The sequence below is a fragment of the Elephas maximus genome, chromosome 1 (genome assembly GCF_024166365.1).
Source record: "Elephas maximus indicus isolate mEleMax1 chromosome 1, mEleMax1 primary haplotype, whole genome shotgun sequence".
In the NCBI taxonomy this organism is placed as follows: Eukaryota; Metazoa; Chordata; class Mammalia; order Proboscidea; family Elephantidae; genus Elephas; species Elephas maximus.
The window spans coordinates 22,908,734-22,925,248 of NC_064819.1; the positions used below are offsets into that span (position 1 = coordinate 22,908,734).

The 16,515-nt window shown below is 39.6% G+C and overlaps 1 protein-coding gene across 4 annotated transcripts in view; it reads left to right on the forward strand.

Annotated features, from left to right (window-relative positions):
* Positions 1–15,953, forward strand: part of FGF12 (fibroblast growth factor 12) — a 605,554-nt gene extending 589,601 nt beyond the window's left edge. For all 4 annotated transcript variants that reach the window (XM_049880303.1, XM_049880311.1, XM_049880293.1 and 1 more), the window contains one exon: positions 15,237–15,953. In XM_049880303.1, coding sequence (XP_049736260.1) covers positions 15,237–15,355 — 119 coding nt within the window. In that variant the 3' untranslated portion in view covers positions 15,356–15,953. The remainder of the gene's footprint in view (positions 1–15,236) is intronic.
* Positions 15,954–16,515: the final 562 nt, after the last annotated feature.

Below are 16,515 nucleotides of genomic sequence, written 5' to 3' on the forward strand. Positions count from 1 at the left end.
TCCGTAAAACAAGACGTTAAGCCAGATAAATCCAAAAGTTCTTTGTCTTATTGGCATTCTATGTCAGTCTTCATAAGCACTTGAGTGTAAAACCATGTTCCTGCATGGAACCCACATAGGATTTAGATATAACAAGGTTCTAAACACATTTCCTTTATTGAAATACCAAATGAATAAAGAAGAATTATGAATTGTTTCAAAAAATGGGTGATTTGTGATTTTTCGGGGAGTTGTGAGCTAGGATGAAAGGCATTCTGACTAGAACTCATGTCTTTAAAGAAAGTTTTTCGTATTTTCCCCATAGGCAAAATATAAACAGTGTAACAGGAAACACCTTTAAAAGAGGAGAGAAAATGGTAGCTCCGTAAGAGGTTAACCGTATTGCTCATTAATCAAAAAAGTTGTGAGTTCTTTTTAGCTTCTACAGGAACTTTTGTAAACCTTTAAGCCCACCACTAGTCTCGGGATGATGCAAACAGCTAGCCAGTTTGGCTGCTAACTGAAAGGTTGGAGGTTCAAGTCCACTCAGAGGCACCTCAGAAGAAAAGTCTGGCAACCTACTTCCAAAAAAGCTGCCATTGAAAATCCTACAAAGCACAGTTCACCCTGACATACCTGGGGTCACCATGAGCTGGAGTCAACTCCATGGCCACTGGCTATTGGCTAAGCCCATTGTTGTAGTGTCACCGCCCCAACAGAGCGCAGTACTGCGGACAGAAAATATCCCCTATCTTTGTGAAACGAATTGCCCTTTTATGCAGAAAAAGCCAAAGTAGCTCTTACTTTTTGTGTGTGTGTGTGTGTTTAATTGCTGTGCTTTTTCCCAGCCTTGCTGGTGGTATCATCTTCAATGTCAGGATTCCCCAAGCTAAGCTCTGCCAGTTGGTAGATCTTTAAGTCCTTTACTGCTTACAAGATAATAAGTTTTCTTCACTCCTTCACCCTCCATCCTGCCTTTAGAACACTGGAGGTGTTAATGAGCGGTTGCGGGGAGATCTATTTAGGCAGATGGGTGGACATGATATTTAAACCTACACTGCATACCAGCCACTGCTTACATGGGTCCCTCCCCTGGAGTTTAAGACAACAGTGCAGGCTTCAGGATTTCCAGTTTTGCTCTTTGGAAACATTGTTCACACCACAGCTAAGTAATTCCCCCAGATTTAGATTCTTGGTGGTGACCTCCCCCTTTAGCATCAGATACAGCAGCCAAGTACCCTTTGACAAAGAACAAGATCCCAATCTCCTCCTTTTCTCCTCCCTCCTTCTTCAAGAAGCTCATTACTCAGCGCCTGCAGGTGGTGGAGTTACTCAGAATCAAGTTCCTGGTCCCTGAAAAGACTCTGTGCACTTTCCAAAGATTTATGCTTCAGGGACTTAGCTGTGGAGGGAGAAAGATGCCTCCAAAATAAGATTTTTTTTTAAAAAAAAAAACCTGTTGTTGTCGAGTCAATTCCAACTCATAACAACCCTACAGGACAGAGTAGAACTGGCCCATCGGGTTTCCGAGGACCGCCTGATGGATTCAAACTGCCGACATTTTGGTTAGCAGCCAAGCTTTTAGCCACTACCCCCACAGGGTTTCCAAAATAAGGTTAGTAAATATCAATTGCGAGTCATCGCCACAAAAGTATGAACAAAATAGTGCACATTTACTCCTTTCCACTGATGTGTTTTCTAGCTTGGGAAATGACACAGACACACACCTCTAAGACAGTTACAGGTTATCCAATTTCCCTGTTAGAAGGATAAGTTAATAAAACCTGATTTTTGGCCCATCTTAATCTAGATCAGTGTTTCCCAAACAGCAGTATCAGAGCAATCTGAAGTGTTAAAAACCACAAACTCTCAGACCAAACCTCCAAAGTACTCTGATTTATGAAGTCTGGCTATCACCTAGGAATCTACAGGTTTAAAAAACTGTCTAAATGAAACTCAGTGTTCTACACTGAAGTTGGTGCTTCTAGCCTCATTTTGTCAAATCTGGTCATAGGGAATAACTTAGATTTATTCAAATTATGATCACTGTATTGAACTAAACCTAATATAGAGGAAACTGTCTGAAACCATGGAATTAAATATGTTAAATGTGCTACATTTTAACACTTCTTACTACTATGAGGAAACCCTGGTGCTGTAGTGGTTAAAAACTATGGCTGCTAACCAAAAGGTCGGCAGTTCAAATCCACCAGGTGCTCTTTGGAAGCTCTATGGGGCAGTTCTACTCTGTCCTATAGGGTCGCTATGAGTCAGGATCGACTTGATGGCAATGGGTTAGTACTATGAAGGTGGGTATATTTTTGTGCTGGGTTATGTTACTATCTGGAGTTACTAAAGGTAATACCAAATATTTTACTAAATTGATCACTGTGAAAGAGTAACCTAATAGAAATCAATTAACCAGCAATAAAAAACCAAAAGAAAAATAATAACAATAAAAAAAATAACCAAACCGCTGCCCCATAGGGTTTCCAAGGATCACCTGCTGGATTCGAACTGCTGATCTTTTGGTTAGTAGCTGTAGCTCTTAGTGTCTGATTCTTCTGATCAAAGATTTATGAATGATTTGCAAAGTAATTTTGAGATAGTAATTGACCTTCTTCAACCTCAGTCATCTCTGAAGATGAAGTCAGTTATAAATTCCGTCTGTTTCATAGGAATGTAAAGATTAGACATTGTAAGAAAGTTGAATTTCTCAAGAGAAATCTGTCAGATCAGTGCAAGGTGCCATTACTCATTTTTCCTTAAAAACTGGACAGTGTGTTATTCCATTATGTATTGGTGAAATGCTGTGAAGTGTGGCATTCAATGAGGGATTAAAAGCAATGAAAATTGAATTTGGGGAGAAAGTAATAACTAGGTAGTGAGACACCAAAAGACAGGACAAATCAGGAGTGATGGCACTGCAGAACTCCAACTGGGAGGATGCTAACAACAAATTTGTTTTGGTATTTTTATTTCAAAAACTGGAAAGAGAAACCTAATGGTTAGTTTTATTTATTTATTTTATTGTGCTTTAGATGAAGGTTAATGGAACAAACTAGCTTCTCATTAAACAGTTAGTACATATGTTGTTTTATGACCTTGATTAACAACACCAGGACATGTCAACACTCTCCCTTTTTGACCCTGGGTTCCCTATTACCAGCTTTCCTGTCCCTTCCTGCCTTCCAGTACTTGCCCCTGGGCTGGTGTACCCCTTTAGTTTCGTTTTGTTTTATGGACCTGTCTAACCTGGTAAACCTCAGGACTGACTTCATTACTGAGCTAAAAGGGTGTCCAGGGGCCATACTCTTAGGGTTTCTCTAGCCTCTGTCAGGCCAGTAAGTCTGGTCTTTTTTTGTGAGTTAGAATGTTGTTCTACATTTTTCTCTAGCTCTATCTGGGACCTTCTATTATAATCCTGTCAGAGCAGTCAGTGGTGGCAGCCAGGCAAGCTCATGGAAACTCCATGGACACATCCGAACTCCCTGGGGAACTGAATTGCTGGGCTGAGGGCTATGGGGACCATGGTCTCAGGGAACATCTAGCTCAGTTGGCATAAGATAATGTTCTACATTCTACTTTGGTGAGTAGCATCTGGGGTCTTAAAAGCCTGTGAGCGGCCATCTAAGAAACACCATTGGTCTCACCCCTTCAGGAGCAAGGGAAAATGAAGAAAACTAAGGATACAAGGGAAAGACTAGTCCAAAGGACTAATGGACTGCAACTACCATGGCCTCCACAAGACTGAGTCCAGTACAACTAACATTTAGTTTTTCAAAATCCTCTCTTGGAGCCAACAATTTGGAGCCAACAATACTAAAAGCAAAATGAAGGCAAAAAAGTTGCAACTCTCTCTCCCCTCTTTGGAGTTTTAGATTTCTGCAGACCTCTGACACCTTCCTCTCCGTAACCATTGTAACTCATTCAGAGCAGTTTTTTTCTGGCTTCTGAATTTAGTCTTTAATAAACCACTCGTCCTCTATCCTACACATCCTTCTTTCTTCTATATCTATCTCTCTTACACAAAAGTATTGCATCAGCTCTCTTTCTAAATGAAAGTATAGGTCTTTTTCTGTTTACAAGATCTCTTAACCCTTTATAATTCAAACCAGCACCTATAATTATCCCACAGTTCCAAAGGGATTCTATGTGACATTAATTAAGGTGTGAAATTCCTTCATGTTAATTGCTCACACCCTTCCATGATCTGCTATTAAGACAATTAAACATCTTTAATGGAACATTAACTAACAGAGCAATTTAACCTTTCCATTTCTTAGAAATGATAGAGGACCAAGGAAATTTTAATTAAATGGGTAGTAATAAAAAGAAGTCATATTTCCTTCTTTGATGGAGGCTGATAGAGGATGGGGGTTCTTTAGAGAGTGTCAACTACTGGTTTTATCAGAAACAGAAGTTATATTGCCTCTATTTGGAAAGTGGTATTCGTCAGCAACAACTGTAATTGCCGTCCACACAGATGGTCCAACTCTCCATTACAGAGTAATACTGATGCTAAAAGACGTACACCCAGTCCTTCCCATAACTACCCAAACTTTCAATGTTTAAATGATCTGCCAAGAACCCAGCAGCACTCTATAAGTAATAATTAGTAGCAGCTGTACTACTTTAGCTTCATTTGCATGGCACATTGTTGTTTTCCACATGCTTCCCTAACTAAAGTGTCCTTTGATAGTCACTAAAACCCTGGGGTATGCAGGTTCAGATTTATCACCCTTATTTTAAACATGAGGAAACTGAGTTTAAGAGCAGTTAAGTAACTTATCAGATTCACAAGACTGGAAAGAGGCAAAGCCATGACCAGAGCTGCCATCTTTTAACTTTAGATCTTATCCTTTCTCTACTACAAAAATATGATGTGGTGGTGCAGTGGTTAAGTGTTTAGCTGCTAACTGAAAGGTCAGCAGTTGGAATCCACTGGCTGGTTGCTCCTTGGAAACCCAATGGGACAGCTCTACTCTGTCTTGTAGGGCCGTTATGGGACGGAATTGACTTGACAGCAATGAGTTTGGTTTTTGGGGGTTTGGCGTATGTGTGCGTGTAAATTAGTTGGCTTTATCATTCCTTAAAACTATTCTTTTTATTTATCAGCTATTGTGTTTTCTTCTTCTTCTTATGAATTAGAATCTGTAGAGGTAAAACAGATAAATGTGTTATTGTCCAGGAAGCTACCCAGATGATTCTTACATAAGAGTTAAGGACCGTGAGTCTACAGGTTGAGTGTACATCAGAATTACCTAGAGATCCTGTTAAAACATAGATTGCTGGGGCCAATCTGCTTTGCTAATTCCGTATGTCTGGGCTGGCCCATGAACCTGCATTTATTAAAGTTCCAGGTGCTGCTGTTGGTGGTTGGGGGCCCACACTGAGAACCACTAAGTTAGAGAATCACTGGATGCAGTGATTCTCACACGGTGGCACATGTGTATAGGTTGGTAACTTTTGTGGTAGAAATATAAAGATGTTTTCTTATGCCTTTCTTAGTGACGTGCAAAATAAGGCAGTTTACTGATATAACAAAAAGAAGGAAGAGAGGAAGTCAGGGAGGGAGGGAGGGAGGGAGGGAGGAAGAGAAGAGAGGGAGGAAGGAAGGAAGGGAGGAAGGGAGGGAGGAAGGAAGGAAGAAAGAGGAGAGAGGGAGGAAGGAAGAAGGAAAGGGAGGGAGGGAGGAAGAAGGAAAGGGAGGGAGGGAGGAAGAAAGGAAGAGGAGAGAGGGAGGAAGAAAGGAAGAGGAGAGAGGGAGGAAGGAAGAAGAAAGGGATGAGAGGTTTAAGGGAAAGAGAAGGCGAGAGAGTCTATTATTTGAGTCTGAGGAAGGGTAGAGGCAGGTGGTAGAAGTCTGAGGAGAAAGCGGAAGATGTGGAATAGTTATTTAGTAAGAATGAGCGAGGGAATTGGCTGGGGAAATGTCACTAGATTCCAGGCAGTATTGAGCACAGTGCCGAGGTCTGGGTGATGGTTTTTAACATGAGACCAGTCAGCCCAGTTCTTTTTTTCTCCAGTCACGTCCAGCTGCTTGAGCGTAAGCTTAGAACAGCACCTCTGGGGTTAATCACACATGGATATGAATGCTGAGTCAGCCCTATATCTCTGTAGGACTTTGAACAATCACCCACTCTCTCCGTTCCTTAGTTTCCTCAACTGCAAAAGTGGCCAGTAAAATCATCTACATTTTAGGGTCGTGTTACCATATGTAAAGTGCAGGTATACAGTAAGTGCTGAGTTAATGTTACCTACGATTATGCTGACTACTACCACTTAAGAAAAAGAAAAACTACCACTTAGCAGGAAAATATTCATGGGATGGTACCGGGTACCTGGGTTATTATAACTGTCTGCTTTGTACATAACAGCAACCTCTGAGTTGTTTTGTTTCATACTTTTAGAAACGGTGTTATTTTATTCCAAGTTTTCCAGGAGAAATTTATGATGCTGAAATAAAAATGACTGTTGAATGTTAAAAGTTGCACTTAGGGAGTCTGAGATATCGTAATGGCAGAAAAAACCTGCATATTCCGATAACTGCATTTGCAACCGAGGTGCCATTGAAAATAACATAATAAAAAATATTAAATGGAAAGTCTGTCCTGACAAAACCTGTTCCTGATTCTACAAAGAGAAAGTGGGTTTTTAGAGTTTTGACAAGGTTTCACAGCCCAGTGATATTTATTTGGTCCTTCTTCTTTCTAAGAAAAAGAAAAAATTTCATCTAAAAATAAAGCAAATAGTCTATATTGTTACAAGGTTGTTGGCTTACGGTCTTGTTATGGCCAAGGGTAGCATTTTGTTGTGATTCCAGAGACACCAGGGTCCACCACAGATACAGGGTCAGGCAGCTGCGAACAAGTCAGCCTTCACTGTGCCAAGTCACAAGGTGAGTTGTGTTTAACATACAGGCAGGTTATACTTACATTAAAGGTGAAACCGGGGATTCCTAGCTAATGCTGTAGTTTAAGGTAGCACATGGTGTGGCTTGTGAGTTGTGTTATTAGAAACCTGACTCATAGTGCCCCTAGAGGACAGAGTGGAACTGCCCCATAGGGGGCACCTGGTGGGTTTGAACTGCTGACCTGTTGGTTAGCAGCCGAACTCTTAACCACTGGCCCAGCAGGGTTTCCGTGCTTGTCCTAGGGTCTGGAAATGAAGTACTCTCAACAATTCTAAAGCATTTCAACTTAGAAAGGTAGGTTTCTTCGATTCCAATCGACTACAAAAAATAAAATATTGCCGTCAAGTCGATTCTGACTCATAGTAACCCTGTAGGATGGAGTAGAACTGCCCCATAGGGCATGCAGGGGGCAGCTGGTGGATTCAAACTGCTGACCTTCTGGTTAGCAGCCAGTAGCTCTCAAACACTGCGCCATCAGAGCTCCCCACTCTGCTATTAAAAAGAAAAAAAACAAACCCGTTGCCTTCGAGTTGATTCCAACTCATAGCGACCCTATAGGACAGAATAGAACTGCCCCATAGAGTTTCCAGGAGTGCCCAGTGGATTCGAACTGCTGACCTTGCGGTTAGCAGCTGTAGTTCTTAACCACTATGTCACCAGGTTTTCCCCATGCTACTATAGCTCTAGAAAAGTCAAAAACATGCATAGAAGGAAATATTAAAAAAAAAAAAAAAGGAGAAATTGAAACAGAAATCAGAACCCAGGAAAAACAGAAGAAAAGATCTGAGGGAAGAGCATGCTTGAAGAAGGGATATTAAAGAACCAAATAACTATGCTTTCCTTTTCAGAATGTCATTCTCTTAGCGTTTATCTGAAAATATTACAATACAGCATGTGTTAGAGACACGGTGATATTTATCTCAAAAATATCCTATGAGGTGAAAGAAGAGCAAATATTTCTTTTCCTACTTCATGTACCTGACAAGGGAACAGAAAGAGGGCAAACGGCTCGATCAAGGACAACCGAGAAGAACTAGATGAAAAGGGGGATATCGTTAATCATTCAGGTACGGCATCATCAGGGCGCTGAACATCCTTGAACTTTGGATATTGCAGTTTTCTTGGCAAAAGAGTATGAAATGAGTAAGAAACACAGTTAGAAACCAGTTCCGTACCAAATGCTTGTCTACCAAATGCTGCCTGCTGAAAAGGACATCTGTATCACAGATGTAGCCCACAAGGTCCTAGATGAGACAGGATGAAATAGTAACAACCCAAATTACCTCAGTCAGAGGGTTCGCTTCCAAGTGTCCTCTAGGAAGTACCAGTGAGTCTGAGTGCCTGTGAAACGTGATTGGGCAGCGAGTAGGGCAGGAAAGATAGGTGTTTTTTTTCCTACTTATTTCCAATCTGGAAATTCCAGGAGACCCAAGTTGCTGTCAAGTCAGTTTTGAATCACGGAGACCCCATGGGTGTCAGAGTAGAAAACTCCATAGAGTTTTCAGTGGCTGACTTTTTTTTTGAACATTGATTGCCAGGCCTTTCCTCTGAGGTACCTCTAGATACACTCCAATCTCCAAACTTTTGGTTAGCAGCCAAGCACATCAGCCATTTCCACCACCACTGGACTCTGGTCTGGAAATTACTCTTCACGAAAAGAACTAGAATATTAAACTATTCTCTCATAGCTGAAATACCAGGAGCATGGAATAAATTTTTCTGAAAATGTATTGAAAAGTTATTTGAAAAGTTCCGCAAGGTCTGACACAAGTTAACTCTGCCAGCCTTATCATCCCTCACCACCTCCCTTCTTTACCCCATATTTAAAAAAAAAAAAAAAAAAAAAAAATTTTTTTTTCTTACTTAAGGAGCCCTGGGGTCGTAGTGGTTAAAGCATTCAGCTGCTAACCAGAAAGATGGCGGTTTGAATCCACCAGTTGCTCCATGGCAGAAAGATGTGGCAGTCTGTTTCAGTAAAGATTTACAGCCTTGGAAACCCTGTTGGGCAGTTCTACTCTGTCCTATAGGGTCGCTATGAGTTGGAATCGACTTGACAGCAGTGGCTTTGGTTTTCGTTTAACAGATTAATTTAGTTACTGTTTTCCTTATACACCCTACATTTCTTCTCTTCACCCTTGTTTGCTATCCCATTTATCTCCATTTTTTAAAATCCTCTGCTGCATCCTTCAAGACTAAATCAATATTATGTAACTGTTTTAATGTATGAATTTACATTCAACTCTGTATTATGGCGCCTGTCTACACCATTTGTGTGTATGTCTGTTCTCATTTAGCCTCTAGCTCTTTGAGGGCAGGAGTCAAGCTTCGTTTCTCACATTTGCTGCAGAACCTAGCAGAGTGCCTGGCAGAAAGTAAATACGCTTCTGCTTATGGAATAAATGAACAAATGAATGCCGGAACAAATGGATCTTTGGGTGTTAGTTAGCAAAAGAGAAGTTGAAATTTGAGGAGAAAAAGGGAATGATGTCAATAATAGGATAAAAGTAATGCAGTATTAGTTAAACCAAGTTGCAAGGGTTCATAAATACTTTGTGAACCTGTTTCTCCTGTCAGAGGAAACCAAGATATTCTGCATTTCCTAAGTCTTCAGATAGAGTCTCCTTTCAAGGCAGGAAGTTTTCTTAACTGTACTCCCCAACATACAGTAATTTATAGCTTTGTGGTTGTTGTTGGGTGCCATCAAGTTGGTTCCGATTCATAGCGACCGTGTGGAACAGAGTAGAACTTCTCCATAATGTTTCCAAGTAGCAGCTGGTGGATTTGAACTGACGACGTTTTGGTTAGCAGCCATAGCTCTTAACCACTGCATCACCAGGGCTCCAATTTATAGCTTTAGCTCTAATCAAAACACTTCTCTTTTTAGTTCAGTCAAATATATGAGACCAAATGGGCAGCTCCTGTCCAAAAGCAGGAAGAGAAGGCAGGAAGGGACAGGAACTGGATGAATGGACACAGGGAACCCAGGGTGGAAAGGGGGAGAGTTCTGTCACATTGTGGGGATTGCAGCCAAAGTCACAAAACAATATGTGTATAAGTTTTTGAATGGAAATTAACTTGAGCTGTAAACTTCCACCAAAAGCACAATAAATAAATACCAAAAACCAAACCCAGTGGTGTCGAGTCGATTCCGACTCATAGCGACCCTATAGGACAGAGTAGAACTGCCCCATAGAGTTTCCAAGGAGCGCCTGGCGGATTCAAACTGCCGACACTTTGGTTAGCAGCCATAACACTTAACCACTATGCCACCAGGGTTTCCAATAAATAAATAAGTAAATAAAAATTCTTTGAAAAGATTGTAAATCTTTAAAAAAAAAAAAAAAACTTCTAGAGGATAGCAAACTTCTAAGACATCACTGTAACAGAAATATAACATGAGCTGGGGAGTTCTACTCTGTCTTATAGGGTTGCTATAAATCAGAGCTGACTTGACGGCACCTAGCAACAACAACATGTATGTAATTTTAAATTTCCTACTAATCACGTTTAAACAAACACACACATGTGAAATACATTTGAATAATATATTTAACCCAAATAGGTCCCTGGGCGGCATAAATGTTCTGTGTTCGACTACTAACCTGACTGTTGGCAATTTGTCCCAGACGGTGCCCCGGCAGAAGAAAGGCCTGGCAATCTGCTCTTGTAAAGATTACAACCAAAAAACCCTATGGAGCAGTTCTAGTCTGTCACATGGGGTCACCTTGAGTCAGAATCTACTCAATGGCCTTGGGTTTTTTTATTTAACCCAATATATCCAAAATATTTTAATTTCCATATGTAATGAATATAAGACATCATTAATGAGATGTTTTATTCTCTATTTTTGTACCAAATCTTTGAAGTTTAGTACATATTTTATACTTACAGCACATCAGTTGGAGTAGCCACATTTGAGAGGTTCAGTGGTCACATGTGGCCAAATGGCCCTTACACTGGACAGTGCAGTTCTCGGATATCCTCTTCAATTTCTCATGTCCTCTCTCCAGTCTTACACACCCTTAGTTATAGCTCAGCTCCCTCTTCTTTAACACAATCTTAAAACTGATGTTTTCGACTGTTGGGAATTGTTGGCTCATCCTATGTAAATGGGACAACTCTAGCTTTCATAGTCACTTCTTTGCTTATAGCTTACATTCTGGGCATTCGTTTTTATTACCATTTCTACATGACATTTGGAATATATTTAGTAGAGGCAAGACCGACTCAAACATTAAATAATATACAGGTATAATAACTGAAATATTGTCTAAGACCATCATTTCTTTCATGTTTATTTGCTTTTCTGCTTTTATTAAAAACCCATGACTATGACTTTGAATCCCTACAGTCTAATCCTGGTTCTGCATTACTGACCATTTGACTTTAGGGACATCACTTAGGTTGTTTTACATTTTTTAAATGGAGATAATAATTCCTGGCCATCTTTATTCACAGGGTTATTATAATGATCAAATGAGTTAAGGAATTTAAAGTGGCTTTGAACACTCTGAAATAGTAGATTTATTTAGGGTAGTATTATGGTGGTTGTTTTATACATCATGGTGAATTTGGTTTCCATTTTGAACTTACAATGCACTATAGGAACACTTATGCCTTCTGTTTGGGAGATTTTGTTTTATCATATTAGTGTATGTAGTTAGAATGGTCCAGTCATGGAGTGTTAATACAACTATTGGAGCCAGAGATACTACTGAAGAGAAGTACATTGTGCTTTCTAACTGGATCATGACCTTTCAATTACATTTTAATTCTAAAACTTGGTGGAGATTCATACCCCTTAGTTTGTCAGCTTCTTAAATTAGACAGCATAACTGACATCCTGGAGTCTGCAAATAATAATGAAAATTAAAGCTCAAGAGATTAAAATTAATCAATAGATTTGATAAAGATTCTGCTCTCTCGCTTTTTGTTTAATTTCCATGCAACTCAAAGAATGACCTTAGTTTGCTTTCTCTAAGTATAGAGTTCATTCTGGAAGCTGGAATCCAAGTGTAGTGTTCATTCTGGAAGCTGGAATATAGAAATTCAAATGCCTTTTGATTTATTGGGGAACAAAAGTTGTTTTCAGTGAACTGGAAAGCCCATCTATTACCCTTCCTTCTCTGACTGAAATGAGCCACAGTTTTTCCAAACTCTAAATTTTATTTCTGCATTTAATGAAGGAATCCTGGTGGTGCAGTGGTAAAGAGCTTGGTGGCTAACCAAAAGGTCGGTAGTTCGAATCCACCAGCCACTCCTTGGAAACCCAAATGGGGCAGTTCTACACTGTGCCATAGGAGTCGCTATGAATCAGAATCGACTCAACGGCAATGGGTTTTTTCATTTAATGAAAAATATCTAGAAGTTAGTGACTGAGTTGTCCTAAGAGAAGAGCAAGTTGCACACCTTGATATGGCATGGTGAGTGGTTTTTTTTTTTTTTTTTTGAAAATGGTAAATTTTCAGCTGTCAATTTGGAAACCCTCTGTAGACTTGATACCTTGTTTCCCAGGAAGGGCCAGCAGGGTTATTTGGAAAGTGAAAAGTTATCTGGTGTAGTAATTATAATGGTAATGTTTCATGTTGTCACAACTGAAGTATTTTATGCACGGGAAAGAGCAAAACTTATAAAGGTAAAAATGAGTGTCTTCGGTAGAATTTATGACATAAGAAAATTAAAAAGGAGTTGTCACTCTAAGAAATTCAGCCACAAAAATTATAAAAATGCATGATTTAAAGGGAATTAGAAAAGAGCAATTCTTCAAGTACTTCCAAGTTGAAGTTTAAGAAATTTGGGGTTAAAAATCTATGTTAAAAAAAAAAAGATGATATTGTGTATCCATCATTCAGACTCTGATTTAGGACTCTGTGGTGGAGGCTGAGGAAGGAGCTGGGGAAGACTGCGTTAAACAATTATACATAAATGGCTATATTTTGCACATAGAAACATATGCTCTTATTTTAGATATTTTGACACTTTGCACATAACAGAAATACCAGAAAGAACTGTTAGACTGGAGGATTTTAAACAGTTCAATAGGATTTTCTGCAAAGATCTTCAGGGATTGTCTTTTGTTTAAAGAAAAAAAAAAAAGGCAGAGTCTTAAATTTGCTACGGGAGCTGTCTGAAAATTGCAGGATAAACTCAATCTGAGCTGGTGTCTTTTGTATGCTTTCTTACGCCAAAGACCATCAGTCCTTCAAGGATATGGGAGAAGGCCTTCAGTGATATAATTGAAATATTTCATGATCTAATTTTCAAATATAGGTGTATAATAATTTTATGTAAAACATAACATGCATACATAGTGTATATATCTTGTGCTATTCAGAGTGTGGTTGGGTTTCAGGAACATCACCTGGGAGCGTATTAAAAATGCAGAATCTCAGGCCCATTGTAGACCTTCTGAATCAGAGCCTGTAATTCGACCATAGCCTTGTGTTGTTGTATGTGGTCTTTATGGAAGCAGATCACCAGGTCTTTTCTCCCACGCAGGCGCTGGGTAGGTTCGAACTGCTAACCTTTCGATTAGCAGCTGATTGCTTGACCATTCCACCACCAGTAGCCTTAAACCAAAACCGGTTTCCATAGAGTGGATTCCGACTAATAATGACCCTACAGGACAGAGTAGAACTGCCCCATAGGGTTTCCAAGGAGTAGCTGATGGATTTGAACTGCCGACTTTTTGGTTCGCAGCTGAACGCTTAACCACTGCTCCACCAGCTGATTCAAATATATGTTAATGTTTAAGAAATTCTATTCCTGAGTGTGCTGCAGGAAACCAGTCTCTTCATCGCTGAACTAGTTTAGGAGAATCTTACTCATGTATCAACTCTCTGTTAGTCTAGTTTCAGATTTAGAATACCTTCAGTCTTAAAGGGGAAACCCTGGTGGCGTAGTGGTCAAGTGCTATGGCTACTAACTAAGAGAATGGCAGTTCAAATCTACCAGGCGCTCCTCGGAAACTCTATGGGGCAGTTCTACTCTGTCCTATAGGGTTGCTATGAGTCACTATGAGTTGGAATCGACTCGACGGCAATGGGTTGTGTTGGTTGGTTCAGTCAAAGCAATTTATCCCTACATTCTCTGATACTGTTATCCAGAACTCTTAGGACAAGATCAGCTTCTTTACTTTAACATCTTTCAGAGCGTACTATATGCCAGGCATTTAATCCTCATAAAAAATGCTACTGTCCAGTTATGTAAATGTGGCCAAGTTGACAGAACTAGTAAATGCTTGAGCCAGAACCTGACCCAGGCAACGTGGCTCCCACCATATGGCAACTGCTCAGTCATACTATGCTCAGGTCTCCAAGACCAGGACAAAGCCCAAGGGAAAAAGCTACTTGATGTTGGAAATAAGGTTCAGATTATTAGTCACTGTAGTCATGGCTTAATAGAGGGAGGTACTTAAATGTTCCTAAGCCAAGGATGAAAATATCTCCTGATATTTAAGTGAAATATTTCACGTGCTCTTAACACAGTCATACTTGTCGATCTCACAATAGTATAATGAAGCTGTATTTATGTTTAAATATGCCAATTGAGTCTATCTTAAAAGAAGACATATGAATGAAAAGCACTATTCTCTCTCAGCAATGATGCATCAGTAACCATGATAAGCCACAACAGACTGAGCTTTAGAGCCAGACAAAATAGAGAAAAAGGGCTACTCGTATAGATGTGAACTGAATCTCACAGTTGCATAATCCCTTTCCCTATTGATGAATAACTGAGAAGCCATGGGTGTGCCTATTTCTTCAAATGAGGGAAATCTGAAGCAATTGGAGAAATTACTTTATCTCCCCCCCTCCTTTTTCTGCCCTTCCTCCCGTTATCATTTTACGTAGGATGCCCTGAAAATTGACAATATTTCAATTTGATGCAACAACGTCATATTTCTTCTAGTGGGTTAAAAATTAGGACCACATAAAGATTTTTTTCCCTACCCATACTAGATCTCATATTAAGAACTGAAAAACAGAATAGCTCTTTTTATCCCTTGAATGTTATACATCCACTGTCTCCTCTAACTCTGGATGAAAATCCTGTTATATAGGTTAGGAGACTGTAAAGACGCAAGTCTTATCTGTAAGAGAACAGAAGCTACTCACATGTCTGCAGTTCAAGGAGACTTAAAAGGTTGTGATTGACAGAACTGGAAGAGAACCGTGGGTATCCACGGACTATATTGTCAAGTTAAAACTCTTTTGCAATGGGGGAGAAGAGCTGGACGATGAGAGTGAGAAATGTTATCAAGTCAAATTTGAGAGATTTATTAAGGTCAAATCAGTTGTCCACTATCATACTAATTAATTGTTGTGATTTTGCTTTTCAGTGTGTATGTACAGAGAGCCATCACTCCATGAAATTGGAGAAAAACAAGGGCGCTCGAGGAAAAGTTCTGGAACACCAACCATGAATGGAGGCAAAGTCGTGAATCAAGATTCAGCATAGCTGAGAACTCTTTCCTTCTTCCCTTTCTCATCCCTTCCCTGTCTTTCCCTCCCCTTTACCCATTCCCTTCCAATAAATCCACCCACGAGAGGAAAAGAAAATGGCAACGCAGGACCTAGTGGCTAAGATTCTGCTCTCAAAATTTCCTTTGTGCAGGACAAGAAGATGGAACCCAAGCTTGCCTGTTGCAATGTGGTAGAAGCGTACCTGCCCAAAAATTAGCACACAAAAAGCAAAGGCAAAAAAATAAATAAATAGGACTCCACAAGTATTTTCAAGTAAACTGGTCTGTTATTAACTGAGGGCTAACTGTAACAAAGATATAACTATAACAATGATGAAATAAAGTTAGTATCTTCAATGAAAGGGTTTTGGAGAATTGAACTTACCAATCGATGTAATACCCTAAAGAGCTTAAATTCTCGATAATGCTGTGATGTGTGGCTTTGTTTTACTTTGTATTTTCTTTGGGCATCTGCAAATTGACACACAATTATATCCTGTGTCTAGGATTTTTTTTTCCTTAAAATTGGATGTGTATGAATTGTAGAATCTCATAATGCCTTTAAGGCTTATATATAACCCGGAACCATTTAACACCAAGAAAAGTTTAAAAAAAATTATTCTTGAAGCTGTTATTTTTGTTGTATGCAAAAGGATAGTCTCGTATTGAATCTGATGGTATTAGCAGACTTTATTCCTTCATAAAAAGAGTTTTAGATCCTCCTGGTAAAATATTTTCATCAAAGCTTTTAATCTAGGATCTCTTTTTTCTTTCCTTTTTACCAATTCAGGAAAAAGAGTTCTGTTGTTAAGGGTGAAGTAACTTTTGGGGTTCTGTGTCATTGCCAGGTCCAGGCAGTGACGTATGAGCTACTTGCTCGTACCATTTAGTCTGACCTTTTGTTTTGTGGACAACTTTGAGAGTATAGGGACATGTCTAGCTGTCTTAGAGGGTTTCCTTTTGTCTCTTGTAGCAGGAAAGAAGGAAGGAGGGTTTTACGTAAGGTAATAAGTTCAAGAAAATTGAGGAAAGGAAATTGCGTTTGCCTTTCTAGCTTAAAAAAAAAAATATCTAGCTTAAAAGGTTTATTTATGTCTATAGCATTTTCCAAACTCTGCCAAGAAATGGGGAGGCATGACTGTGAAATTCCTTATGA